The sequence below is a fragment of the Dipodomys ordii genome, unplaced genomic scaffold (genome assembly GCF_000151885.1).
Source record: "Dipodomys ordii isolate 6190 unplaced genomic scaffold, Dord_2.0 Scaffold104, whole genome shotgun sequence".
Taxonomy (NCBI): domain Eukaryota; kingdom Metazoa; phylum Chordata; class Mammalia; order Rodentia; family Heteromyidae; genus Dipodomys; species Dipodomys ordii.
In genome coordinates, this window is record NW_012267320.1 from 4,221,609 (window position 1) to 4,247,983 (window position 26,375).

Genomic DNA, 26,375 nt, shown 5'->3' on the forward strand with positions numbered 1-26,375 from the left:
GCTGTGGCTCAAGTGGTAGAGCGCTAGCCTTGAGCTGAAGAGCTGAGGGACAGCGCCCAGGCCCAGAGTTCAGGTCCCACGACCGGACCCAAAAAAAAAAAAAAAAGAAATACAAAGTTACCATGAGAGCACCCTAGCACTCATGTTGGTAGGCAAGACTGGCAGGCGTGCCAAGATAGATGCTAAAATTACTAAACAATTTGGGAGAAACAACATTTGAATCATTGTAAAGGAATACCCTCCAAGTAACTTATTGATAACTTGCAGTACAAAACAATACTGTTGCTAGGTACCAGTGGCTCATGCCTGTACTCCTAGCTACTCAGGAGGCTGACATCTCAGGATCATAGTTCAAAGTTAGCCCAGGCAGAAAAGTCTCCAGAAGTGGAGACATGGTGACATGGCTCACATGGTAGAATACCAGCCTTGAGCAAAACAACAACAAAGGCTAAGGGAGAGTGTGAGGCCCCAAGTTCAAGCCCAAATACTGGCACAAAACAAGCAAACAAAGAACAATATTGCTTTTACAGAGTAAAAGTAGTAGTAAAGAAATCCAGGAAGAGCTACCTTAAACCACTGATTGAGAATATTATCATTGCTGGGCGCTGGTAGCTCACACCTGTAATCCTAGCTACTCAGGAGACTGAGATCTGAAGATATGGTTCAAAGTCAGACTGGGCAGGAAAGTCTATGAGACTCTTATATCCAATTAACCTCCAGAAAACTGCAAGTGGTGCTGCGGCTCAAGGAGTAGAGCACTAGCCTTGAGCACAAAAGCTCAGGGACAGCACCCAGGCCCTGAGTTTAAGCCCCATGACTGACAAAAACAAAACAAAACAAAAACAACAGTTATCATCATTGAAGCTAGACACAATCCCTTGAGATAATGCACCAGACAGGACACATGTTCTCTGTGGTGTTCTTGCTAAAATACATGACCTCAGTCTACTTATGATCAGAAAAATCAAGGGACCTACTATGGCTGCCTAGTATGCTTCTTCATAAGGGTGAAGGTCAGAAAGGCAAGGAAAACAGAGGCGATGTCACAGATTGGTACAGACTAAAGAGTCATAATAACTATTGCAACATGGCATTCTGGATTGGCTTCTGGAATAGAAAAAGGACATTAATGGAAAATCTGGTGGAATCACAATAAATCTACAGTCTAATAAATATTCTAGCAATATTGTTTTCTTGGTTGTATTGAAGATTGGGAAGTCTTTGCATTATTTTTAACCTTTGCTTAATGTTAAAATTTCAAAATGCAAAGCTAAAAACTATTTCTCATCTGCCTCCTAAACGATGTAGACCTGAGGGAAGAGTGGAAGTGGGAAGTGACGAGGGACAGACTGAAAGGGGTGAGTGAAGGAGTCACCTGCTTCCTCTTTCAATAGAGTAGCAGCTAAGCTGGGTGCCAATGGCTCACACCTGTGATCCTAGCTATCCAGGATGCTGAGACCTGAGATTGGGATTTGAAGCCAGCCAGGGCAGGAGATCCATTAGACTCTTATCTTCATTTAACCACCAAAAAGCTGGAAGTGGAGCTGTGGCTCAAGTGATAGAGCACTACCCTTGAGAAGAAATAAAAAGGTTCAATGACAGTGCCGAGGCCCTGAATTCAAGCCTAGAATTTGAACACAGCAGAGGTAGCTTTCTGCACATGTCTATCCATGACCTGTATGCAGTGGTGTTAGTGTCAAATTCTATTCCATGAAGGTTGTAATCAAGTTCTGTTTTCTTTCTTTACAACAGGTATACTGTCAAACGTAGGGATTTTAGCAAATTAATAGGTGAGTTCTTAGTTTTCTTTTTTCTTTTTGTCAGTCATGGGGCCTGAACTCTGGGCCTGGGCGCTGTCCCTCAGCTCTTCAGCTCAAGGCTAGTGCTCTGCCACTTGAGCACTTGAGAGCCACTTCCAGCTTTTTTTCTGCTTATATGATGCTGAGGAATTGAACCCAGGGCCTCACGCATGCAAGGCACCCCAAGCTCTTGGTTTTCCATACAGTTTAAAAATAAAAACGTAGGGCTGGGAAGGTGGCTCAGTGGCAGAGCGCTTGCCTTGCATGCCTGAGGCCCTGGGTTTGATTCTTCAGCACCACATAAGCAAAAAGAAAAAAGCCGGAAGTGGTGCTATGGCTCAAGTGGTAGAGTGCTAGCCTTGAGCTGAAGAGCTGAGGGACAGCGCCCAGGCCCAGAGTTCAGGCCCCACGACTGGACCCAAAAAAATAAAAATAAAAAAATAAAAACAAAAATGTAGAGAATCTTTTCTTATAGTAAATCTTTACTTTTCTATTACTGTGACCTATCTTCCTACATCTTTTTTTAAATATAATTTCATTAAGGTTTTGTACATGGGATTACCATTCCATAACTCAGAAGTAAGTACAATTCTTTTTGGACAACCGTCACCCCTTCCTTTGCTTTCCCCCAGTTTTCTCCTCCTGTCCCTGCTCACAAGTTACATAGTTCATTCTCCACTTAGTGTATATGGAAAACTATGACCGCCTTTGTTCACCATTCTTCCCTCCATTTCTGTGCCTCTCCTAAAAAGCATGAGGTCTTAAATTCAGTCCCCAGTATGGCAAAATAAGTAAAATATAAAAAGTTTACAGTTTAAAAGTCAGCTGTACATAGATCATGATTTAAATGGATATATAACACGAATCTGAAAACATTTGTCCTCTGACCTGCAAACTTTCTAGCTTTTGAATTCAAAAGCTGAAGAGATGTCTAATGCCACTCAGATACTCTGTGTGTGTGTGTGTGTGTGTGTGTGTGTGTGTGTGTGTGCGCACACACACACACTGAGCCTTGAATTCTGGGCCTCTTGCTCTTGCTTAGTTTTTTCACTCAAGGCTGGCATTCTACCACTTAAACCACAGTTCCACTTCCAGCTCTCTGCTGATAAACTGGAGATAAGAGTCTTACAGATTTTTCTGTAAGGGCTGGCTCTGAATTGTGATCCTCGGGTCTCAGCTTCCTGAGTAGCTAGCATTGCAGCTGTGAGCTACCAGCACCTGACCTTTTTTTCTATTCTTCACAACTTTTGGAATCTTAAGATTGTAAAATCTTGGAACTGAGAGAGTAGTTCAGTAGGACCTGGTTGCATCTAAAAGGTCCTGGGTTTAATCTTCAGCAATCCCTTCCAAAAGAAAATTCAAAATCTTTCAATGTTTTACATTTTTAAGCCTCGATGTAAGAGTATTTCATTTTTTTTGTGCTGGACTATCTGTGTATCATAATAATCTGAAGAGTCTTACATGTTAGTTGTGAGATACTGTATTATTTGATTATTCCCTCTCTCATTCTTTTTTGTTTTGTTTTGTTGTTGGTCATGGACCAAGGTGCTGTCCTGAGCTCTTTTTCTCAAGGCTAGTGCTCTACCACTTTGAGTCACAGTGCCACTTCTGGTTTTCTGGTCATTAATTGGATTCAAGAGTCTCACAGATCTTCTTGCCCCAACTGGCTTTGAACCATGATCCTCAGATCTCAGCCTCCTGAGTAGCTTAGATTACAGGTGTGGGCCACTGGCATCCAGCTCATTCATTCTTTCTATTTGAAACACCACAGGCACCATCCTAAACTGAAGGCTTTGGCCTTCTTTCTCCCACCTCCTACATTTCTTAGGTATTTATTCTATTTTCTGTGCCTTTGTCTTTAATGGATGCAATGTTTCCCTAAGTTCTCTAAGAAGAATAATGTTTCCCTAAGTTCTCTAAGAATTAACTTGTAATACTTCTGGATCTCTGTGATTATGCCAGATTCCAAAGTTATAGCCCCCATTTTTCGATTAGGCTGTGTTCAGTTTGATGAACACTCTTTTGTTTAACAGGGAGATCTATAGGTATTGAGCATCTATTCAAATGATAGCTTGAAAAGTATCCCTAACTGAAACCTTCCTCTGGTTGTGTCCGAACTAGGGAATAATAGGAATGCTTGGAAAGAAAGTGATGATAGTTAAGAATTCCTTATTGGAAATAATTTTTCCTCTTACATACTATTATAACTCCTTAGAGTTAACCTCTTCAAAAAAGTATATTTTGAGCTGGGTGCAATGGATTATACTTGTAATCTCATAGGGGAGAGACTGGAAGATTGTGGTTTAAGGTAAGCCTAGGTGAAAAGTTAGCAAGGCCTCACCTCAACCAGGAGCTAGGTATGGTTCTGTGTCAGCCTGGGAAGTGTGGCACAAGTGGGAGAGAGCCTGCTTAGAAAGCATGAGTCCATGAGTTCCAACCCCAGTGCTACCATAACAAAATGTATTTTGAAAACTAAAGGCACTATCTAGTGCATGTTAAGTTTTAAGTTTGGATATATCTTAGTTATATTGCCTATCAAGTCAAGGCACTAAATAAAACATCCTGCCACCAAGGATTGTTAAGAAGCTGAAGCATATTCCTGTAGTAATTGTTTCACCCCTGAAACACAGATATAAATATGATCTGTACTTTCCCACAATGCAGCTTCTTCCCCTAAGGAGAGTGCTCATCGTGGGAGATGGTCTCTGGGCTTAGTGCACACCATGGAGGGCTCCAGGTGCCAGCTGGTGTGGGACGGCAGCCCCGGGTACCAATTGGGCTCCCACACACATCTCTGTCACCAATAGCTGGATCAAATTGTCCTCTCCTGGAGCTCCAGCTAATTGTCTCCTCTACACCCTAGAGAAGCCAGCTGCCTACCTCCAGTGGCATGCAATCAGGCCTCATTGTCATTCTTCTGGAAAATGCAATGAAAATCTACTTTGATTGTAATCAACAGCCATTAATTTCTGATTTTCCTCAATTGTCAGTGTACCTTTTATGAATCAATAATTTACCAAAAAAAAAAAAAGATCAGGATCTGGTGTGGTGGCTCATATCTGTCATTTCAGCTAGCTACTTGAAAGGCTGACATTGTGGCTGGAGGCCATCTGAGCAAAAAATTAGTGAGACCTCAATTAGCACGCTAACTCCCACTTGTTATCTCAAGCTATATGGGAGGTGGAAATAGGAGGATCAAAATCCAGGCCAACCTGGGAAAAAATATCATACCCTACCTGAAAAGTAAGCCAGAAGACCTAGGGGAGTGGTAGAAATGACAGAGCTTCAGGTGTGAAGCCCTGAATTCAAGCCTATTGCAAACATTTTGAAAAATACCGCCAAAATTATTCCAGCAAATTGTTATGGTCTTATTCATTTCTTCTCCCTTTCCTGTCCCTCTTTCCACTAGTTATATATTCCCTCTCCCACTGTCTCTACTTCTAGCACTAGCCAGACTAACATGTGTTATTTGCACCCAGGTTTGTTGTGTATTTGTCGGTCGTGGGGCCTGAACTCTGGGCCTGGGCGCTGTCCCTCAGCTCTTCAGCTCAAGGCTAGCACTCTACCACTTGAGCCACAGCGCCACTGCCAGCTCTCTACCACTTCCCCAGTTTCTTTGCTTTTAAAGGTCCACTTTGCTGGAAACTGCACAGATCGCTTTTGTGCTTCATTTCTGGGATAGAAACTTCCCAGGGCCTGGGATCACTCCGACCGGCGCTGCAAGGAAAAGGGCGAAGCAGCTCGAGTGGGCAGGGCTGCTGGGAAGCCGGGAGCTGCCCGCCCTCCATCCGGGGACAGCGGTCCCGAACCCTCGGCAGTCTCCTCCCCACCCCCCGCCCCGTCCCGAAGGCGTCCGTGGGGCCCGCGGCCCAGGCTCGGCCGCCTCCCCGGCTCGCCGCAGTCTGAGGGGTTTTGTGCGCATCCTCCACGTGGGTGCCGGACGCCAGCGCAGCAGCTGTTACGAACCATTGTGAAGGTCTAGGTGCGACCCACACCTTTCTCAATGACGACGCCCCTCCCACCGTAAGGGAGGGCAGCCTCTCCGGAGCTGACGGCCCCGCTCTTTACCTCCCTCTACTGCCCTCCGAAGGAAGGACTGACGCAGGCGCAGTGACCACCCCGCACCGCGTCTTCCCCCACCTCCCCGCTCCTGTCCCCGCCCCCGCCCCGCCTATGGCCTCCCCGGCGGTGAGCATGCGCACTAGATGCCGTCTCAATTCCCAGGCCCCGCCCCCAGACCCTTTGTCCCGCCCCTAAGACTTAAACCCCGCCCCGGCAGCCTCCCTGGCTCCGCCTCCGCGCACGCGCCGGAGGTTTTTTGTGCCCGGCAGCTGTGGAGCGCGGGAGATTTGTAGGTAATGGCGGGCGCCTGGTCTCCCGGTTGTTGCGAAGGAAGTTCGTCTTCTTCCTGCGTGTGTGACCGCCAGGGCAAGTGGAGCGAGCCCTCGCTGCTGGGCAGGCGGCTGTCCGAAGACTCGAGGCGCCACCAGCTGCTGCAGAAGTGGACGAGCATGTGGAACTCCTCCGGCGGGGACGAGTCGGAGGCGGGCGCGGAGAAGGCGTCGCGCACGGAGGCCGCGGAGGCGGCGGCGGCGGAGGAGACGGGGGCCCGGGGCCCGGGGCCCGAGGAGGAGGAGACCCCGCTGGTGTTCCTGTGCTCCGGGTGCCGGCGGCCGCTCGGCGACTCGCTGAGCTGGGTGACCTGCCAGGAAGACACCAACTGCATCCTGCTGCGCTGTCAGTCCCGGCGGGGCCGGGCGTGGGGAGGGGGTGTGGGGAGGGGGAGGGGGAGAGGGGAGGGGGCGGCCAGAGTCAGGAAGTAGGAAGAGGGTCACCCCTGCCCCCGGGGGGCGGGGGGGAATCCCATCCCCGAAAGCATCATTTAAATCAGCATAAGGAACGAGGGACCACGTATTTGGGATGTAGCCTGGCCAGGACGCATTGCATCCCCTCGGACATTAAGTAGCAAGCTGTTTATGAATAAACGGGTGACAAGCTTGATCAAGATGCATTGTGCTCAGACTGAACGTCCTGTGAACACCTACTTACAGATAATAAAAATATAGAAAAGCAAAGATTGATTTATCCCATCTTATGGCTTCATTAGTGGCTTCATTAACTGATGTCCTTATAACAACCATAGAGTTATCTTGGGCTTTTTTTTTTTTTTTAGGGGGTGGAGTGGCAGGTCAGGCTTGAACTTAGGGCCTGGTTCTTTCTAGGCTCTTTTTTTTTAATTTATGTAATTAAAAATTTAATCTTTGGGCTGGGAAGGTGGCTCAGTGGTAGAGTGCTTGCCTTGCATGCATGAGGCCTTGGGTTCGATTTCTCAGCACCACGTAAGCAGAAAAAAAAGCCGGAAGTGGCGCTGTGGCTCAAGTGGTAGAGTGCTAGCCTTGAGCTGAAGAGCTGAGGGACAGTGCCCAGGCCCAGAGCTCAGGCCCCAGGACCGGACCAAAAAAAAAAATTAATCTTTGACTAGTTGTACAAAGGGGTTTCAATTCAACAAGTCAGTTTATGAGTATATACATCTTGATTTCTGCTGGTGCTCTACCACTGGAGCTACACCTCCACTTCTGGCTTTTTGCTGATTTATTGGGGATCAGATAGATTTTAGCAAAAGGGACTCTCAGATCTCAGCCTTCTGAGTAGCTATGATTCTAGGCATGTGACCCCTCTGTAGTGGCAGAACTCATTTTTTTCTAACTCTGTTAATTTTTAAAGTAAAGATTGTATTCAGACTTTTCCAGGGGCTTACTAGTAGAGTGCTTGCCTAGTGTGCATGAATCCCTGGGTTCGATTCCTTGGTACCATATAAGCAGAAAAAAACCAGAAGTGGTGCTGTGGCTCAACTGGTAAGAGTGCTAGCCTTGAGCACAGAGAGGCTCAGGGACAGTGTCCAGGCTCTTGAGTTCAAGCCCCAGGATCAGCACAGCACCCCAACCCCCCCCCCAACTTTTCTAAATGTTTGCATGTGTATTATAACAGATCAGGTTAATACAATGTTGTCCCTTACTTTCTAGGTGTCTCCTGTAATGTTTCTGTGGATAAGGAACAGAAATTATCCAAACGCAAAGATGAAGATGGTTGGTAAGTGGAGTAAGGAATGTTATGTTAGGATATTATTTACTTTCAAGTGGAAATCGCTCCATTCCCCTCGAGATTACATGGGATCAGTCTTTTTCATGGCAGTCACATCAGTGTAAAGTCACTCATTTAAATATATCAGTTCTTCACTGGTGGTGGCCCCTTTTAGATAGTGAAATAAAGGTTCCTAAACTACTAAAGGCATATTCTGATGCTACCTTTTGGGGGTTTTGGACCTGGTGCTGAAGAAAATTGAAAACAGAAAAAAATATTCATTATTTTAGGATTTCAGGGTCAAAAGGTGCTACCCAGCTTTCTTGTATCATGGCACACATAGAAAATAATTACATACACAGCCTATTGGATAAGTCAGTCAGGGCAGCCTAGGGCCACCAACCCTTGCCTGTGAAATTCTCAGGAGTCCTGTCACTTATCAGCTTCAGGGAGCATCCTCGGTAGTGGGACCTGAACTCTGGTCCTGGGTGTTGTCCCTGTCTATGAGCTCTTCAACTCAAGTCTAGTGCTCTACCACTTGAGCCACAGTGCCATTTCTGGCTTTTTTTGCTTATGTGGTGCTGAGGAATCGAACCCAGGGCCTCATGCATGCAAGGCAAGCATTCTACCACTGAGCCACCTTCCCAGCCTGGATGCTTTGTCTTAGATAATTGTTGCCCCAAATACAAAAATACATCTTACTAGGGTAGAAGAAATAACTTTAGGTGGTGCATACATAAGTGAAAATTGATAATTGTAATTTTAATGTGGCAGAGGTGATAAGTAGCTGTGACGGAAATTGTGCTGTCAGCATGGAAGTGATTGAAATTTGGAAAAGTCAAACTCAGCCTTAAAGCATTTTTTATTTTGTGAATGAACAAGGTTGGGGATGTGAGAGTTTTGCTAAGGTATTAAGGAATTAGTGCTAAGCTAGGACAGTATTTGCATGTCTCCTTCCTTCCTTTGAAGTGGGTATTTCTCTCTGTTTCACTTCATTTCCTGTGTCGGTGTACCACCTGTGCCACTAGATTGGCTTGGATTATTTATTTATTTATTTATTTATTGTTGGTTGTAGGGTTTGAACTCTGGGCCTGGGTGCTGTCCCTGAGCTCTTAAGCTCAAGTCTAGTATTCTACCCACAGCACCACTTCTGGTGTTTTGTAGTTTGTTGGAGATAAGAGTCCCATTTTCCTGCCGGGGCTGGCTTTGAACCATGATCCTCAGATCTCAGTCTCCCGAGGAGCTAGGATTATAGGTTTGAGCCACCGGCACCCGGCAGGCTTCATGTTTTTAGTCCTCCTTCCTGTGTTAGCTGAACTTATAATTGAAGCACCAGAGCTGGCCCTAAACTTAGTTGTTTTTTTTTTTTTTTGTCGGTCGTGGTGTTCCTCAGCTCTTCAGCTCAAGGCTAACACTTTACCACTTGAGCCACAGCACCACTTTAAGCTTTTTTCTGTTTATGTGGTGCTAAGGAATCAAACCCAAGGCCTCATGCATGCAAGACAAGCACTCTACCACTGAGCCACCTTCCCAGCCCCCAGCTTAGTTCTTTTTTATAATCTGTATTGGTAGGCTTGCAAAGGAAATTGATTTTTTTTTTTTTTTGTTGGTCCTGGGGCTTGAACTCTGGGCCTGGGTGCTGTCCCTCAGCTCTTCAGCTCAAGGCGAGCGCTCTACCACTTGAGCTACAGCGCCACTTCTGGTTTTCTGGTGGTTTATTGGAGATAGGAGTCTCATGGTCTCTCCTGCCCGGGCTGGCTTTGAACCGCGATCCTCAGATCTCAGCCTCCTGAGTAGCTAGGATTACAGGCGTGAGCCATCAGCGCCCGGCCTTGCTTGGCTTTTCTACTCGAAACTGGTACTCTGCCACTTGAGCCACACCTCTACTTCTGACTTTCTGTTGGAGATAAGTGCCTCAGATTTGTCTGCTTGTGCTGTTTTGTTTTGAACTAGGGCTTGAACTCAAGGCCTGGGCACTGTCCCTGAGCTTCTTTTATTCCAAGCTAGCACTGTACCAATTGAGTCACAGATCCACTTCTGGCCTTTTCCCTCTCCTTTTAATGTGGTACTGAGGAATTGAATTCAGGGCTTCATGCATGGCAGGCAAGTACTCTATCACTAAGCCTCATTCCCAGTTGGGCTGGTTTTGAACTGTGATTCTCAGATTTCAGTCTCCTAAATAGATAGGATTATAGGCATGAGTCACCAGCACTCAGTCACAATCTTAATTGTGTGTGGGGTAATGTTGCATGGAAGTCTGTCTGTTCACTGTTCATAATATAAGTGGGTTTCTCTATTTGGGATTTGCTGAGATACTTTTTTTATGTAGAAGTTTAAGAAAATCCTATAGAAGCTTAATATAAAATCATTGGCATATTTTTTACCTAGTTGATTATATCAGCAGTGAAAACTTACAGCTTGCCCCACTGGTGATCCATTTTGGTCTGTATTGTATATGTCACAACGTCTTTCAGTAATGTAATCTGTAAGATGGGTCTCTTGTTTGACCAAAGGAACAGGTATTTAGTGATGGCAAGTTGTTCTCATAGCAAGGTTAATATACTTTTCAATAATCTTTTCACTACTGTGAAATTTTACTACTATAATTAATACTACAACTAAATATCTAGTAGCCATCAATTTGATACATGTTGGGACTGTAATTTTAAGTGTTTATAGAATGGTAAATTTGGATGGACCAATTCAAGGCTATGGGAGAGTGTGCATTCCAAGACAGGTTTAAAGAAGACATTGTGTAGGCGTGGAGGGAGAGTGTATTCAAATGTGCGGAACTTGACCAGTTTGGAATGGGACCTGGAATCAGCTAGTTGGGGTGAAAGAAGAGAGTTAAAGAGAGGCGAGGTGAATATGATTGAGCCATTTCCTGTGCATATTTGAAAAGAGAACAATGAAACCCATTAAAATTGTCTAGAGGGGGAGCTGGTAAAGAGCAGTAATAGGGTGAACTCATCAAAGTATACATGTGTATGGACACATTACAATGAAACCTTTGTACAGTTAATATATGCTAATAAAAAGAAAATGAGCGTGTGCAACTTGAGAAGGATCTAGAATAAAGGAACATTTGTGAAGAGAAATGATGGATGACTCATTAAGCAAAACCTTGTGAATCATCTGTGTAGGACATATCAGTAACTGATAGAAAAGTATTTGTGTCAAAATACAATTTTGTTTAAGAAAAAGGATTCTAATATTACAGAATGAACAGATCATCAGTTTATACGAAGCAGAACATGGCAGAGCCAGCTCCGAGGACACTGGCCTATATGGCAAATCTAGTTAATGTCTGGAGGACAATAAAATGAACCTTTGGATTAGCCTTTCTTTCACCAGAAATATTCATATCTCTCCTGGACCACAGTTATTTATTTATTTTTTGGTTGGTCATTGGGCTTGAACTCGGCCTGGGTGCTGTCCCTGAGCTCTTCAGCTCAAGGCTGGTGCTCTACCACTTGAGCCACAATGCTACTTCCAGTTTTCTGGTGGTTAATTGGAGATAAGAGTCTCACGGATTTTCCTGCCTACTCTGGCTTTGAACCATGATCCACAGATCTCAGCCTCCTGAGTAGGTAGGGTTATAGGTGTGAGCCACCAGCGCCTGGCTGCAGTTATTTTTGACTTCTTTTCCTTTCTACCAGCCACCCTCTAACTTTAATGAACATGGGTTATTCAGTTGTGCTTTGTGATTGCTTCTGCACTGCAATGGCAAAGCTAATACTTAGAATAGACACTAGATGGCCTAAAAGCCTAGAATGTTTATTTATTCTCTGGTTTATTGTAGTCAAAACTTGTCTGTCTCTGCCCTAGAGTGTTAATGACCCTTAGTTGGTTGTTAATGACATCAAAAGGACTTGTCTTTATGTCTTATTTTCAAATTGTAGGTACTTTTCCTTAATACCAAATAGAAAATGCCACTTCATTATTCTTTCTTCTTGTCACCCTGCCCTTCTGTCATTAGATGCCCAAGACAGTGTGGTCTGGAGATGACTGTCTTTGTATTTTTTTTTTTGGTCATGGGTGCTGTCTTTGAGCTCTTCAGCTCTAGCACTTGAGCCACAGCACCACTTGCGTTTTTCTGGTGGTTTACTGGAGATAAGAATCTCATGGACTTTCTTGCCCAGGCTGGTTTTGATCCTCAGATCTCAGCCTCCTGAGTAGTTAGGACACCGGCACCCAGCTGTCTTTGTATTTTTGTTGCATTTTAGCATTTTACCCTTCTTTTCTCCTTCATTTATATAATTTAACTATGGTCAGAATAACATACGTTAGAACTTGAGAGTTGAAAGGCTTATGGACTTTACCCAAGTTTTTGTTGTGGTAGTTTTCTGTTTTATTAAAAAAATATAATAACAAATTGCTGCTTGGTCGCCTAAAGTGATGGCATGTCATTTCCTTATGATAGCATTCTGGAGACTCTGTACTGTACCGGCTGCTCCCTCAACCTGGGCTACATATACAGATGCACTCCCAAGAACCTAGATTACAAGAGGGGCTTGTTTTGTCTCAGTGTTGAAGCCATTGAAAGGTAGGTTCCTTACATAAATGACTACCTCATAACAGATTTCCCAGAAAGTTCAGTTTTATGGGGACATAGGCATGAAAACAACTGAACTATTAATACATATTTCAGTTGCAAACAGTAAAGCCAGTGGAGTTGTTTTTGTTTATTTTTGACTTGATTTACTTACTACTGGGACACTCAGACACTAAATTATAGAAGAAATTGTTTTGGAGTAGAAATATATCTAGTTGTTTGTGTGTATGTATGTGCTGGTCTTGGGCTTGAACTCAGGGCCTGGACACTGTCCCTGAGCTTCTTTGACTCAAGGCTAGCACTCTACCACTTGAGCCACAGTGCTACTTCTAATTTTTTCTGAGTAGTTTATTGGAGATAAGAATCATGGACTTTCCTGCCTGGGCTGGCTTCAAACCAGGATCCTCATCTTAGCCTCATAAGTAGCAAGGACTACAGGTGTGACCAACCAGTGTCTGGCTTATCCAGTTGTTTTAAAAAATAAAATGTAGTTAAGTAAGATTTTGTTGTTTTGCTTTTTGAGATAGTCTCATGTAACTCAAGTTGGCCTCACAATCCTGAAGACATATGCCAGCACATACAGAAGGTTTTTATAAAGTAATTGTGTGGGTCAATCTATGCTGACCACCCTCGCCTATTCCCAGTTAGTAGCCTCTGAGAATACTAGGAAGCATAAGAACTTCATAATGGGTTAGGAAAGAAGTCCTTTTCATATTGGGAAAACTAAATTCAAACTCTAGCTGGTTCCTACTTCCTCACTCTCCCTTTTTTGGTTCATCATTTGTTTTGGCAAAATGCAAGGAAATATACTTCATTCTCCTGAGATTTCTAAGAAAATCAGTGTTGGGAAATTGCAAACAAAGACATGAAGACAGACATCGGATAAAGATTTTAATAGCCTTCTACTCCATTGGCCTTTTAAAAAAGTGCCTGTGCTTTAAATACTTCCATCATGACTGTTGAATTTTTCATATTCCTTGAGAATTGCAGTTTTGCTATGATTTTGTGAAAACTACTCAGATTTAATTAAAATTTTATAATTTACATTTTTTTTCTATAGTTCTCTTACACAGAAGAACAGTGGAACAAGTACTGTTCATTGTTGTAAAGTGTGGAGGTATATCTGAAGAGAGATCTCTTTGGGTTTTCATATATGAATAGACTGGTTTAGATAAAGTACAAGTATTTTAGGTAGTCATGGTGGCCACCATAAAGTTGAATAACGTGATGATAAGTGTTGGAGATAATCAAGAGTTGGCCTTTGTTCATTGAATGTGTGTAGTATGAAAGGAGTTGGCATCACAGATGACTGAAGTCCCCGTGTGAAAACCCACACTGCTGAAAAGTTTGTTAGAGTGAGGAAGCAGTGGCTTCAGGATCTTTATACTTGCCCATGGATGGAAAATTAATAGCAAAATCTGGACAAGGTGGTTTGGGGGAAAGATGTGATTTTGTGTAGGACAGACAGCTTTCTAGGCAGGTGGCCATTATCAAACGTAGCCGCTTCAATCCTAACTTGGTGCTAGTATGTGGCATAATAGAGCTTGGTACTTGCTTAGTATTTGTTCCCATCTCCTATTTTAATCTGCCTTGTACTTCAGTTATACTTTAGGGTCCTCTGAAAAGCAAATGGTCCCAGAAGATAAAGAGCTTTTTAATCTTGAAAGCAGAGTTGAAATAGAAAAGTCTCTAAAGCAGGTAATTTTCTTTGGATTTTCTATGTATATTTACTTCCTGTTAGTGAACACAGGGTCTTCCACATAATGGCTCATGTGTCTCTGATCTTCACTTCTTTTTTTTTTTTTTGGTTAGTCGTGGGGCCTGGGCGCTGTCCCTGAGCTCTTCAGCTCAAGGCTAGCACTCTACCACTTGAGCCACAGTGCCACTTCTGGCTTTTTCTGCTTATGTGGTGCCAAGGAATCGAACCCAGGGTCTCCTGCATGCAAGGCAAACACTCTACCACTGAGCCACCTTCCCAGCCCTTATTTCACTTCTTACTAAACGTTGTTTTGTTTGAGGGGGAGGACAATCTATGACTGAAGCCAAAGCTGCATCAACAAAATAACAAAGACATTGCATGCCAAGATCAAAGCAGTCCTTTTAAAACAGTCAACTAGAAACCTAGCTTTGAAACTAGTATTCGTTTGGTTGCTTGGTTTAAGCAGCATTGTTGCGGAGTGTTAGCATTATCAGCAGATGGGTAAGATAGGATAGTGGTGTTTATGTAGCTGGGGGTTGTAGGCTGAAAACTACTGTTAACAGAGTTATTCCTTACTTAAAGTTTCGTTAAATACTGCACAGCTGCTGTGTAATGTATTATATTCAAAATATAATATATTTTATTTACTTGGCCATGTATACTTTTAATCACATTTGTGTTTCTTTATATTCTTTCTTGCCCACTAGATGGAAGATGTCTTGGTAGCCTTGCAAAGGAAGCTGTGGGAGGTGGAGTCAAAGCTGGCCATTACCAGTTCTAACAGATGAGCTCTTCCTCCCATCCTGCCTCACCCACTTCTCTCTCTCTCTCTCACCCACCTCTCTCTTCCTGTCTCTCTCATTCTCACTCTCTCCTCTCTCTCCCTCCCTCCCTCCTTTTTTGTTTTTTGGCCCTTCTTAAATGAGAAGAGTTGTAAAATTATTTCTGCAGTTACATTTTATGCTAAAGAGGAATTGTCATTCATTTACACTTTAAAGCCATTTTATAATACTTGCTAGAGTCAGAATTTAGGAGTTTTTGTTTTGATAAGAGGCTGGGATAACTTTCCAAACTATCTTGTTCTCTATGTTAAAATTCACTATTTTTGACTTAAAAAATGTCACTTTTAATACTTTGGACAATATTTAATACTGGATTGTAAGAAGATCTTAAACATTTTCGCTGCTTACTATGTGGTTCTGTCTTTGAAACGAGTGCTTACCATGCTCTGGAAAAGCTGGTCAGTTCAATTATGTGTCAGAACTATTTGAAGACTTGCACAAGAGGAAGAGATCCTCCTACAGCCATCTGCCTCAAGGGTCTTCCCACCTCTCCAGGGAGAAGCAACAGAAGCTGATGTGGAACCTGCCCTGTGGCTTTGCCAGCAATGCTGCAGGAGCAACAGGTGTGTGAACGGCATTTTCAGAGTCTCTCCTTGTCTCCTTGTAGCATGGGAGCGGCATCAAGGAGTCCTATCCCATTCAAGCATTTTCAAGCCAGAGAGGCCTGTGGGCATCCGGGTCAGTGCCTGGGCCTAGCATGTTTGTCCCACATGGTCCCTGTGGTTCCAGTCAAGTGAGGGGCGTTCTAATGGTTGAAGCTAGGACAGTGCCTCCTAGCACACAGTGGGAACGTCATCAAAGGAGTTCTGAGCAGAGCTTCTCTCCCAGTGTTTTCAAGGAAAGTCTCTGGGAGCAGAAACAGGGGTAACTTTTATTAGCCATGTAACCTGGGGGGCCAACCATTTGAGCCTCTTGTTTCCTTGGCTGTATTCCTTGCATCAAGGACAATGAAATCAGGTAATATATAGGACAGGAAGGGACCACAGAAAAAAATGACAAATTCAACTTTCTGATTCAGTCTAGCCAGCCTACCACTGAAAAGAAAGTAAAAGAATGCCCAAGTAAAAGGGGACATGCTAAACCACAGTGGATATAGTTCCTTTCCCAGTAAGCATATGACCATGAAGGAAATTAGAAAAAAAATTCTAACCTTCTCACTGAAAGATAATTGGTATTAACATTTTGAAATACGTTTTTGTATGGAACTTTGAGATTATCCTGTATATAATTGTTTTCACTTAAGGTCTTTCCTTAGTGTGTTAGTTCTGAATCATTAGAAGTTGACCATCCCTACTATGAAAACCCCAAATCCGAAATGCTCCAAAAAGGGAGAAAAAAATTCAGATCCCAAATCCCAACAAAGTTTTAAGCATTTTGGACAAGGAATTCCTTAACCTGGCATCTTTCACAACCTGAGTTTGAAGGATGAGCTAAGATCAGATCTCCATATTTATAAACTTGCTTAAATGTGTGAATATGGAATGCCAGCATTTTGTTACTGAAATAAATGCCTGAAATAATCCGTTTGTGCAGAGAAACACTTCCGTGGTTCCGTGTTTGGAGGTTTCAGCCGGCACCAGTTGGGGCCTGTGAAGAGGCAGCGCATGGTGCCGGGTGCGTGTGGCCCACCAAAGCCTCTGTGTCCAGGTGCCAAGGAGAAGAGACCAGATTCCTTCGCTCCTTTAGGGCATTGTGGTGATCTGAAGACTGCTCGCTAGGCAGAACTCCTTTCAGGTTCCTACCACCTTCCGGAGCACCACTCAGGACCAGGCCTTTAACTTATGAGCCTCTCAGATCCAAATTCTAGCAAGTGGCACAAAATTCACAGTTTAGGGGTTTCTTTAGCAACTTTAGTTTACTCATCAAGGGGGAACACACCTCTGAGGTATGCAGGAGCTGTGGGTGAGCCGTTGGCAGCTTGCAATGACCTTGGTGAGAAATTAGTAGGTGCTGGAGTCCCTCCAGTTCTGAGGCCATTGTTTTCAGCGCATTTGTTTATTTCTAACCTCCAGATTGTTTGGTTTTGAATTTAGAAGAAAAGAGATGACTTCAGTGATGTCTCCGTGTAATGCTGTAAGTCAGATGGAGCACTGTGAGGCTTTCAGGGAGCAGAAGCGAAATGGGCAGCGCTTGCCCGTTTGTCACCACACTTGAACTATTGGATCTAATGCAGACACGTTCTGACTGATCATAATGATTATTTTAGTTATATCCTCTTGGGTTTTAGTTTCTAGGAAAAACATTCAGGGAAGCTGTTGTCAGTAAAGCATTAGCAGTCTTCTTAACATTTTTTTTTTCTCCCAATTCTGGGGCTTGAACGCAGGGCCTGGGTGCTGTCCCTGAGCCTCTCTGTGCTCAAGGCTAGTGCTCTACCACCTGAGCCACAGGGCCTCTTCTGGCTTTCTAAAGTAATTTATTTGGAGATAAAGAGTTTCACTGGAATTTTTCTGCCTTGGCTGGCTTCGAACTGTGATCCTCAGTAGTTAGGATTATAGGCGTGAGCCACCGTGTCCGGCAACATTAGCAATCTGGATGTCTAGAAGGATTTAGAAGTTTGTGAGCTCCATACACTCCCTCACCCCATAAAATGAAGCTCCTGTGCCATTTTTGGTGAGTTCATCCATGGCCTTTGTCTTGAGATGCTTTGTCTGTCTCTCCTCCCTGCCTCTTTCTAGCTCTGCCCATAGTCCCGGCTGGCGCCCTCCTCCATCTCCTTTGAGTCATTTCATTTTTCTGGGTTCGTTTAGCTTACGCACTCCAGGTAGGGGAGGGCACAGAAGGGCTCATTTGCTGTTCACTGAGATGACGGCCACCTTTATACCCCTCGTTGCTCACATCCTCAGCCTCCGTCCACTCCCGCTTCTCTGTGGGCCTGCTCAGGTCTGCTCCTGGTGACAAAGGCACTTGCTGTGGCCCAGGTGCCGCTGAACGGCTGTCCTATTTCTGAGCATACCAGTGATCCATGTGTGACTGCAGCTTTAGCTTATTGGTTTCCCACTCCATCTTCTCCTGAAGGATACAAGGATTCCTAAGGTGGTCCTGCACTTGCTAGCCAGGTGTTCTACTTGCCAGATACGGTCTGCTTTTGCTCAAGCTGGCCTTGGCCAAAATCATCCTACCAGTGCTTCCCCTGTGTAACCTCAACACACCTGGCTTGTTCTTGGAGATGGTCTTACTAAAGGTTGGTGTAGGCGGGACACATACGGATCTTTCTAGTGCTATCTTCTGAGTATTTTGGATTGTAGGCATGAACCACTGGGCCTGGTTCTGATTGTGATATGATGTGATTCTGCTCATGATTCTGATATGATGGAATACAGAGGGGGTTTCTGTCTTGGTAAAGTAATATAGCAAACAGATGGTATGGCCGCATGTTATCTTTGTTGATTACTTGTGAATGTAAGCGGGAGACAAAAGGGAAAGAGGGAGACATGCCCTTCCTGAAGACTCTGGGCAATCATGCCTTGCAGGAAGCAAGCCCCTTCTCCCCCCACAGCAACTGCAGTGGAGACAGTGACCCAAACAGATGCCGGAACAGCTGAGACTCACCCAAAAGGGATGCGAAAAGGAGACCCTCTGAGTCCCCCTGAGTGCTACATGGGGCAACCAATTACCAAGACGACTCCTCTCACCCTCGGAAGTCTGTATTTTATTCTTGTCCAGGTCTAAGCTTCAGCCTAGATGCTGTCTCTGAGCTCTTTTTGCTCAAGGCTAGTGCTTAGTGCTCTACCACTTGAGCCACAGCTCCAAATGGGAGATAAATTTCCTCAGATCTGTGATCCTTCCAACTTCAATCCTCAGATCTCAGCCTCTGCAGTAGCTAGGATTACAGGTGTGAGCCACCAACATTGGAGAGAAGTCTGCAACCTCCTCCCCCTCCTCCTCCTCTTCCCCTCCCACCACAGGAAGCAGGAGGAAAAGACCTCACACAGCATAAGGTCACCCAGCCCTGGCTCCTAGCTGAGGGCTTGTATCTCCCGGCCAGTAGCTAGGAGGTTTTCCTCAGTCCCTCTAAATAAACTTTGCCTCTGCTACCACTTTTCCTACCTCATAATTATTTGGTAGAGGACAGAAAGGACCCAAGACCCCTAGATGGTATCAAATGGGTTTAATGCGTTCGTTACCTCTACCTTTGGGTGCATTTGAAAAGTTTCATGAAACCCCAAGCAACCAGTCATCCCTGGGTATTGGTGGGACCTGGCTGGCCCAGGTGTTCTCCTGTGTACCATGCTGTAGTTCTACCATGCTGCAGTTCTGCTGGCCTTTCCTGTTTCTCTGGCTCCTGCTTTTGGCCTTGTTTCTAGCTCCGTGGGCTGGCATGGCTCCGCCCCTGCCATGGTGTCATTGGTCATGCTCTGCCTCACACCCACCCCTTTTCCCATGCAGTTCACTTCCCTTCAAGCTTCTGTGTCCCTATCACTTCCTCCAGGAAGTCCTTGCTGATTTCCCAGCTAGAAGCCATCTCTATTTCCTCATTCTTGCCTTAGTGCTTTGGCTTGGTAGTCTAGATTTGTGGGAACTGTTCCTGTAGAGAATGTAGAGGATGTGGGGACCTGCTTCCCTGCTGGATGGAAGCAATTACTAGTGGCTTTTAAATGTGGAGAGGTGTGGTTCTGCCGTACTTTGGGAGAGGTCAGTTATGGTAAATGAGTCTGGAATAAATACACAAAGCTGTGAAAAATGGTGATAGCAAAATGTTCTTAATTGCTTTTAATATTTCAGAATTGACATATAGGAATAAAAAAGAAACTCTCCCCCAAATGCAGTGGTGATGTGGGGTTAGCGTGAAATGTTAATGGTGTAAATAGGAAATTACCAAATGAACGCATTTACATATGTCATTACCCACCTGTGATCATTCTACTGTCACATCAGACTCCATCTTCCTCCTCCCACACCCAGTTAAAAATACTTGGTATTAAATTTCCCTTTTCTATCGCAATACAATGACTTCTTGGGGTTTGGGGGCTGGTGGAAAAGCCACTCCTCCACCAGAAAGAAACAAGGTGTGAAATGGCTGTGGGGAGAGAAGCCCAGCAGAGCGGGCATCCTAGGCCAGTGCAGACAGCTCACAGGAGGCCGGGTAGAAGTAGATGGCCTCGGGCTCCAGCTGTGATAGGCGGGCAACACTGGAGGGCATGGCTTTTGCAGAAGTGCAATCCACCTGGCACAGGCCGATGTCCACCGAAAGAAGGTGGTGGTGAGAGACCGTGAGGTGACTTTGTGACCCCAGAAGAGGCTCTGGGTTTGCAGAAGCCAGGCTTTTAGAGTTTGGGGATAGAAAGGGGGTGTAGGGCTGCTGTCCAGAGACCCCTGGTCCCCAGAGAAGATACCCACATGATGCTGCTCTGGGCCATTCCATGGGTGGTGAGGTCTTCCCTTTAGGCCCTGGCAGCTCTCGGGAGGAGCATGGCTTGGCATTGCTCATCAGAAGCACAGGCTGTTGGTAGGCCCTCTGGGGGCTTGCCTTTAATCCTAACTCATCCAGAGGATCATGGTTCAAGGTTAACCCAGGCAAAAAGTTTAATGAGACACTGTCTCCACAAGCTGGGGGTGGTGGTTTGTACCTTGTGATCTTAGCTACTCAGGAGACATAGGAGGATTGCTGTCTCAGGCTGGCCCTGGGCAAAAGATATGAGACTGAGACTATATCTCAAAAAATTAAGGTGGTGGGCAGGAGGTATAGCTTAGGAGCACCTGCCTAGCAAGCATGAGGCCCTGAGTTCAAGGTGCAGTACCACTGAAACAGCAACGAAAGTCTTGGGCTGTTTGCCACATGGGAAACCTGTGCTTCCAGGAGACCTAAATTGGTCTCCACCACACTCCAACATGCTACATGGCTGCCAAGCTTTTTTAAACAAGATGGTCCTTTGGGGGTACCATTCTCAATCACCCCAGTACCGCGGGCGTCTTCAGCACCTCCCTCTGAGTCTGGGGACAGCAGGTAACTGTCACTTCCAACCTGATCCATTGCTTTCTCCCTGAACCACCACAAGAGGGCGCATCACACCACAACCAGCCCCTTCCCAGGCAGTGTGGCCAGCCCCCGGGGCGGCTGAGCCCTTCCCAGGAGGTTAAATTGTCTCCTCTCAGCCTGGAGCTTCTCCTTAATTAAAAAGAAGAGTCAGGGCTCCCCACAACTCAGCCTCCCATCCGATTGCCAACAGATCTTCAGGATTCATTCCTAAATGAATGTGGACACCCACGCTGCTGCAAGCCTGCTCCCCGAGAGACTCAAATGCTACACAGAGAGTTAATTATGGTTTCTCTTTCAGTCATTTCCTATGTCTCCGTGATGCAGGTGCATTACTAAGCCCCTTCTCCCAGTGCTTTCGGAATTCATAATGCTGGGTTTGACTGCATGGCTGGGTGTGGCCACTTCCATAACAGAGACACTTGGTCATCTTGTTCACACTCACAGGAGATGTCCCAGGAATCTTCCCTGGCCTGTCTTGATGGCATTAGTCCCTTGGGAGAGACTAAGAAATAACATTATTGCAAAGCAAGTCACCCAGAGTGCATTGTTTCAAAACAGTAGTTCTTTTTTGGGGGGGGAGGGTCCAGTCGTGGTGCCTGGACTCTGGGCCTGGGCGCTGTCCCTCAGCTCTTCAGCTCAAGGCTAGTGCTCTACCACTTGAGCCACAGCGCCACTTCCAGCTTTTTTCTTTTTTCTTATGTGGTGCTGAGGAATCGAACCCAGGGCCTCAAGCATGCAAGGCAAGCGCTCTACCACTGAGCCACCTTCCCAGCCCAAAACAGTAATTCTTGAATGGAAGTAAAGTACGCCATTACAGTCAGCCTCCCCTTCTGCAAGTTCTGTCTATCCACAAATTCAAGCAACCATGGGCTGAAAAAAATATGTTTCTATACATATATAGTATATACACATATGTAATATATATACATATAGTATAACACATTATATATACCTATGTATATGTGTGTGTGCATCTGTAACAAGCATCTATAGACACCTTTCTTGTTATTTCGTAAATAGTGTATAACACCAGTTGCATCTGTATTGTATTAGGTATTAGAAGTAATCAAAAGATGATTTAGAGTATATAGGAAGCCATCATGTAAGGGTTATATGCAAATATGTCATTTTTTATGAGAGATTTTTTGTCTGTGCTAGTACTGGGGTTTGAACTCAGGAACCTGTGCTCTCACTTAGCGTTTTTGCTCAGGGCTGGCGTTTGAGCCACAGCTTCACTTCTGGCTTTTTGCTGGTTAATTGGAGATAAGAGTCTCATGGACTTTTCTGACTGGGCTGACCTTGAACTGCCATCCTCAGATCTCATCTTTTTGAGTAGCTAGGATTACAGGCATGAGCCACTGGTGTTTAGCTCCATGAGAGATGTGAGGTCCTAAAACCAATCTCCCATGGATACTGATGATTGCTGTATATTTTATGTCATTTTATTTCGATCTGCTGAGACTTCTATAATCATGAATTGAATCATGTGTGTTAATTAAGTTAGTATACTCAGCAGAAGGTGACGAAGGCAAAGACTAGGGTGAAGTCTCACCTGACTGGGCAGCCAGCAGCCTTGGTCCTCTAACTTGAGGAGGAACTCGTACCCATAGCCTCTGATCTCCCGGCCCCCTCATCCACGTGAGGAGGTTGGACTTGTCAATTCCCTCTCAAACGGACTCATTGGAAAAGCAATCTGGAGTGTTTTGTTTGTTTTATCCTTTTGTTGTTTCGTTTTTGAGACTAGGTCTTGCTGTGTAGGCCAGCCTGGGATGTTTTGTCTCAGACGATAGCGTTACTCCGCCACCCTCCCTGCTTCTTTCATTTCTTTTCATTAAATAGAGATTGGCTATGTCTAATCTGAAAACTGAAATGCTCCAGAATCTAAAACTTCCCAAGGCATGAAATGACACCAGATTTGGAAAACTATACACTCAACTTTGTGATGGCTCATAGTCCAAATACTAGGACTAAAACTGTATGAAGGTATGACCAGTCTATGTGTACAGGAAATCATAGTCAATTTCATGTTTGGGGTTCCTTCCCAAGATCTCTCTCTCTCTTTCTCCATCTATATGCACCAACACAGACATACACATACCCATATATGAAGATCTCCTTTCTCTTTCTACACACACACACATATATTAATACACACACATACACTGTACACATTATATCCTATCTATTCCAAAAATGTTAAAAATCATTTGAAATCTGAAACACTTTTAGTCCCAAGCATTTCACCCTGGTTGGGCCTGAGGTGGAAGTCTGGCTCAGCTTGCTGCAAAGCCTCTATAATCTGATGGACATGATCAGTTCCTGCAGCTCAGAGCACAGTCCACAGAAGAGGCTTAGAATAGAAGTGCCGCCCACGCTTGCTGCTTTGGCTCCACCATTAACAGTTGTAGGTGGCTGGCAGGTGGCATGTCTTGAGGATATTCTTGAATCAGCTCATGGAATTCTGAATAGAATCAAAACATGGGCACGTGAGCACTTTATTTAACAGCATCTCTGCTCAGCAAGTGTTTTACTTATCCAACTTCATTGGAGCTGGGTGTTGGTGGCTTATTCCACTAACTACTCACGAGGCTGAGATCTGAGGAACATAGTTCAAAGTCAAATGAGACAGAAAAGTCTGGGAGACTCTATCTCCAGCAAAATACATGACTGGAAATGGTAGAATGCCAGCCATGAGCAAGAAAGCTGCATCAGAGCTCCAGATTCTCAGTTCAAACCCTAACCCCCCCCCTTCTAGCCCCCCCCCCCGCGATACATTGGGGATTTATTTTGTTATCTATTACTTATGCTGTCTTGGGTGAGGAAACATCACTGTCTTTCTCTGGTCCTTTCACTTGCGCAAGTCCTCCTGGTCTTTGCTTCTTATCCCTGTATCCCCAGTAAAGCCATAACCAGCTCAAACTTGCATTAGTCAGCATTGGTTGTCAGCCAGGGGGGCAGGACCAGCCAGGGCCTGTGATGCTGGCCCGCGTCTCCCAGGCAACGGTGGCCGTCTTTCCCTCTGAAGGAAAACCTAGGAGGCTCCAGCCTCGTATGGCTCTTCACAGAGCCAGTGTGTCGTGGAGGAAAACGATCTGTGAATGAAGTGTCTTTGCTTGTAGCCAGCTTTTTTTTTCTTTCTTGGTAATGACAAGTCTCATTCACATTTATTATTCTCTCTCATTCTGAACCCAGCATTTGGATGGAAATGTTTGGGATAGACAGTTCAAAGCATATTCAGAATATATACAGACATCTGAAAGCCACAGATGATCATGCAAGAATAAGAAGTAACAGCCAGGCACCGGTGGCTCATACCTGTCATCCTAGCCACTTAGGAGGCTGAGAGCTGAGGATCATGGTTCAGAGCCCACTCAGGCAAGAAAGTTCATGAGACTCTTATCAGCAATTAATCACTAAAAAGCCAAAAATGGAGGGGTGACTCAGCTTTGAACACAAAGTTAAAGGACACTACCAGATGCTGAGTTCAAGCCCCAGTACACATGCATGCACACGTGCACGCACGCACACACACACACATCATAGAATCCTAATAGAAAAAATAACAATTTGTCATGCAATATGGGAAAGATTACCATAAGCCAGGACACAGAGGCAGAGTGTCCTTCCCCAAACAGAAGAGCCCCTGTCTTCAATGTGTAATCATAGTACGACTATAAAATTTATCGTCCAAGCCAGGGCTGTTAGACTGGAAGAAAGAGTTTAATAATTGAGCCGGGATGACAGACATAAACACTCCATGGCCATCCTGCCTGCTCTTTGTCCTCCATAGTCTCACAGGAAGAAGTCTGAACAGATGCGTAGGCTGTGAGTGAGCTGGGAAAGCACTCGGCTCCACTGATACAGGACGATCTGGAATTGCCCTAGGAGACTAGTCTATGGATGGACACACCTCACCTCTGGTGCAGAAAAGCAGCTCCAAGGCCCGGACAGGCCTAGGGACCTCGTCCAGTACAGGGTGAGAGAAAAGTTTTCTGCTTAGATAGTCTTCTGTTTCCTATAGTCATTCAGTGAACGTGGACATCAGTAAGCTGGCGGGAGTCTTGTTGTGGTCCTGTGTGTAGTAAGCTGAGTGAGGATTGCAGTTCAAAGCAGCCTGAAGAAGACTCTTATCTTCAACTAACCACTAAAAAGCTGGAAGTGGAGCTGTGGCTCAATGCTAGAGGACCAGCCTTGAGCAAAAAGACTAAGGGACACTGCCTAAGCCCCTAGTTCAAGCCCAGGTCCTGGCACATATATACAAACCACTAGGAACATTTAGTATATTTCCTTCTACACTATTTCCTATGTATTTTATTTCTACTCATAGTTACTGAAAGGACAGCTTACTGTACACGCTCTGTATTTTCTTATTATGGGCATTAGTCATTTTATTTGCATGACTGTATGATATTTCATAGCATTGCATAGTTCAGTGAACTACACTCCAGGCTGTGTTTTGGACTATAAAGCATGAAACACTGATTATCTGCGAATGAGGCCTTCGTGCATATGTGATGACTGAGAGAGTTCAGTGGGGTAGATGAGATTTGTCCCATCTAGGTGAGGAAGGGGGACATGCAGGTGAGGGCTGGAGGTGTGGCTCAGTGGTAAGGGCACCTGCCTAGCAAGTGTACGGCCCTGAGTTCAAACCCCAATGCAGTCACCAAAACAACAACAGAACACCCAGAATCCTGTGACTAAACCTCTCTCAAGCTTCTTATCTGGAATGTTATGGGACTTAGAGAAAACTAATGAAACTTGCCTTTTGGCATGAGTTACTGAGGGGATTAGAGAAGGCAAAGATGGGAAAAGCCATTTAAGGTATGGGGGGGGATCTATGTTTTCCCAAACTATTTTAAGAAATTCTGATAAACACAAACTATTCTCCAAAAAAAATTTTTTTTTTTACATTCTCTAGCAAAACTGATTTTTTTTTAAAGGAGGCTACCAATAAGTTCTGGGTGATTTGGAAGTCAAGTTGCCTAGAAGGAAGCTTCCAGAATCAATCAGATTGTCTGCCTTCTGCACAGTCATGAACCCTAGGCAAGGAGGAGCAAATGGGTTGCAACATGGAGGTGGCAGTAACTCTCACTGTGTGATGGTGGGTGGGTGGGTGGGTAGGTGGGTAGGGGGTGGCGATGGTGGGTGGGTGGGTAGGGATGGGGATGGTCCTCTGGCCCCTCCCCCTGCGTCTATGCACAGGGCTACTTTGAAACTCCAGTGTCATCTGAGTCTGATGCTGTCCAACCTCAGAGACAGAGGCCAGTCTGCTGTCAGAGATAAATGGTCTTTGGAAGGGGAGTCTGGGAAAATATTTTAATGAAGAATCCTGGGAATTGCAGCTGCACTTGGGAGAGTCTGTGGTGGGAGTGGGGTGGGAGGATGGGATGAATCTGAAAGCGACACCTTGCAGCTGGAAACC

General features: G+C 44.9%; 1 protein-coding gene across 1 annotated transcript; it reads left to right on the forward strand.

Annotated features, from left to right (window-relative positions):
- Positions 1–6,157: 6,157 nt before the first annotated feature.
- Mis18a (MIS18 kinetochore protein A) lies at positions 6,158–14,974 on the forward strand. Its single transcript, XM_013027473.1, has 5 exons — positions 6,158–6,536; positions 7,823–7,889; positions 12,304–12,426; positions 14,037–14,133; positions 14,842–14,974. Exons 1-5 carry the CDS (start codon positions 6,158–6,160, stop codon positions 14,920–14,922), a joined length of 747 nt encoding a protein of 248 aa, XP_012882927.1. The 3' UTR covers positions 14,923–14,974.
- The last annotated feature ends 11,401 nt before the right edge of the window (positions 14,975–26,375 follow it).

What these genes read in the sequence shown, in the direction of transcription:
- Mis18a (XM_013027473.1), top strand. Translation starts at nt 6,158, where the DNA reads ATGGCGGGCGCCTGGTCTCCCGGTTGTTGCGAAGGAAGTTCGTCTTCT. An exon ending in CAACTGCATCCTGCTGCGCT is followed by an intron (nt 6,537 to 7,822) that starts GTCAGTCCCGGC and finishes CTTACTTTCTAG; the next exon opens with GTGTCTCCTGTAATGTTTCT. An exon ending in TAGAAAAGTCTCTAAAGCAG is followed by an intron (nt 14,134 to 14,841) that starts GTAATTTTCTTT and finishes CTTGCCCACTAG; the next exon opens with ATGGAAGATGTCTTGGTAGC.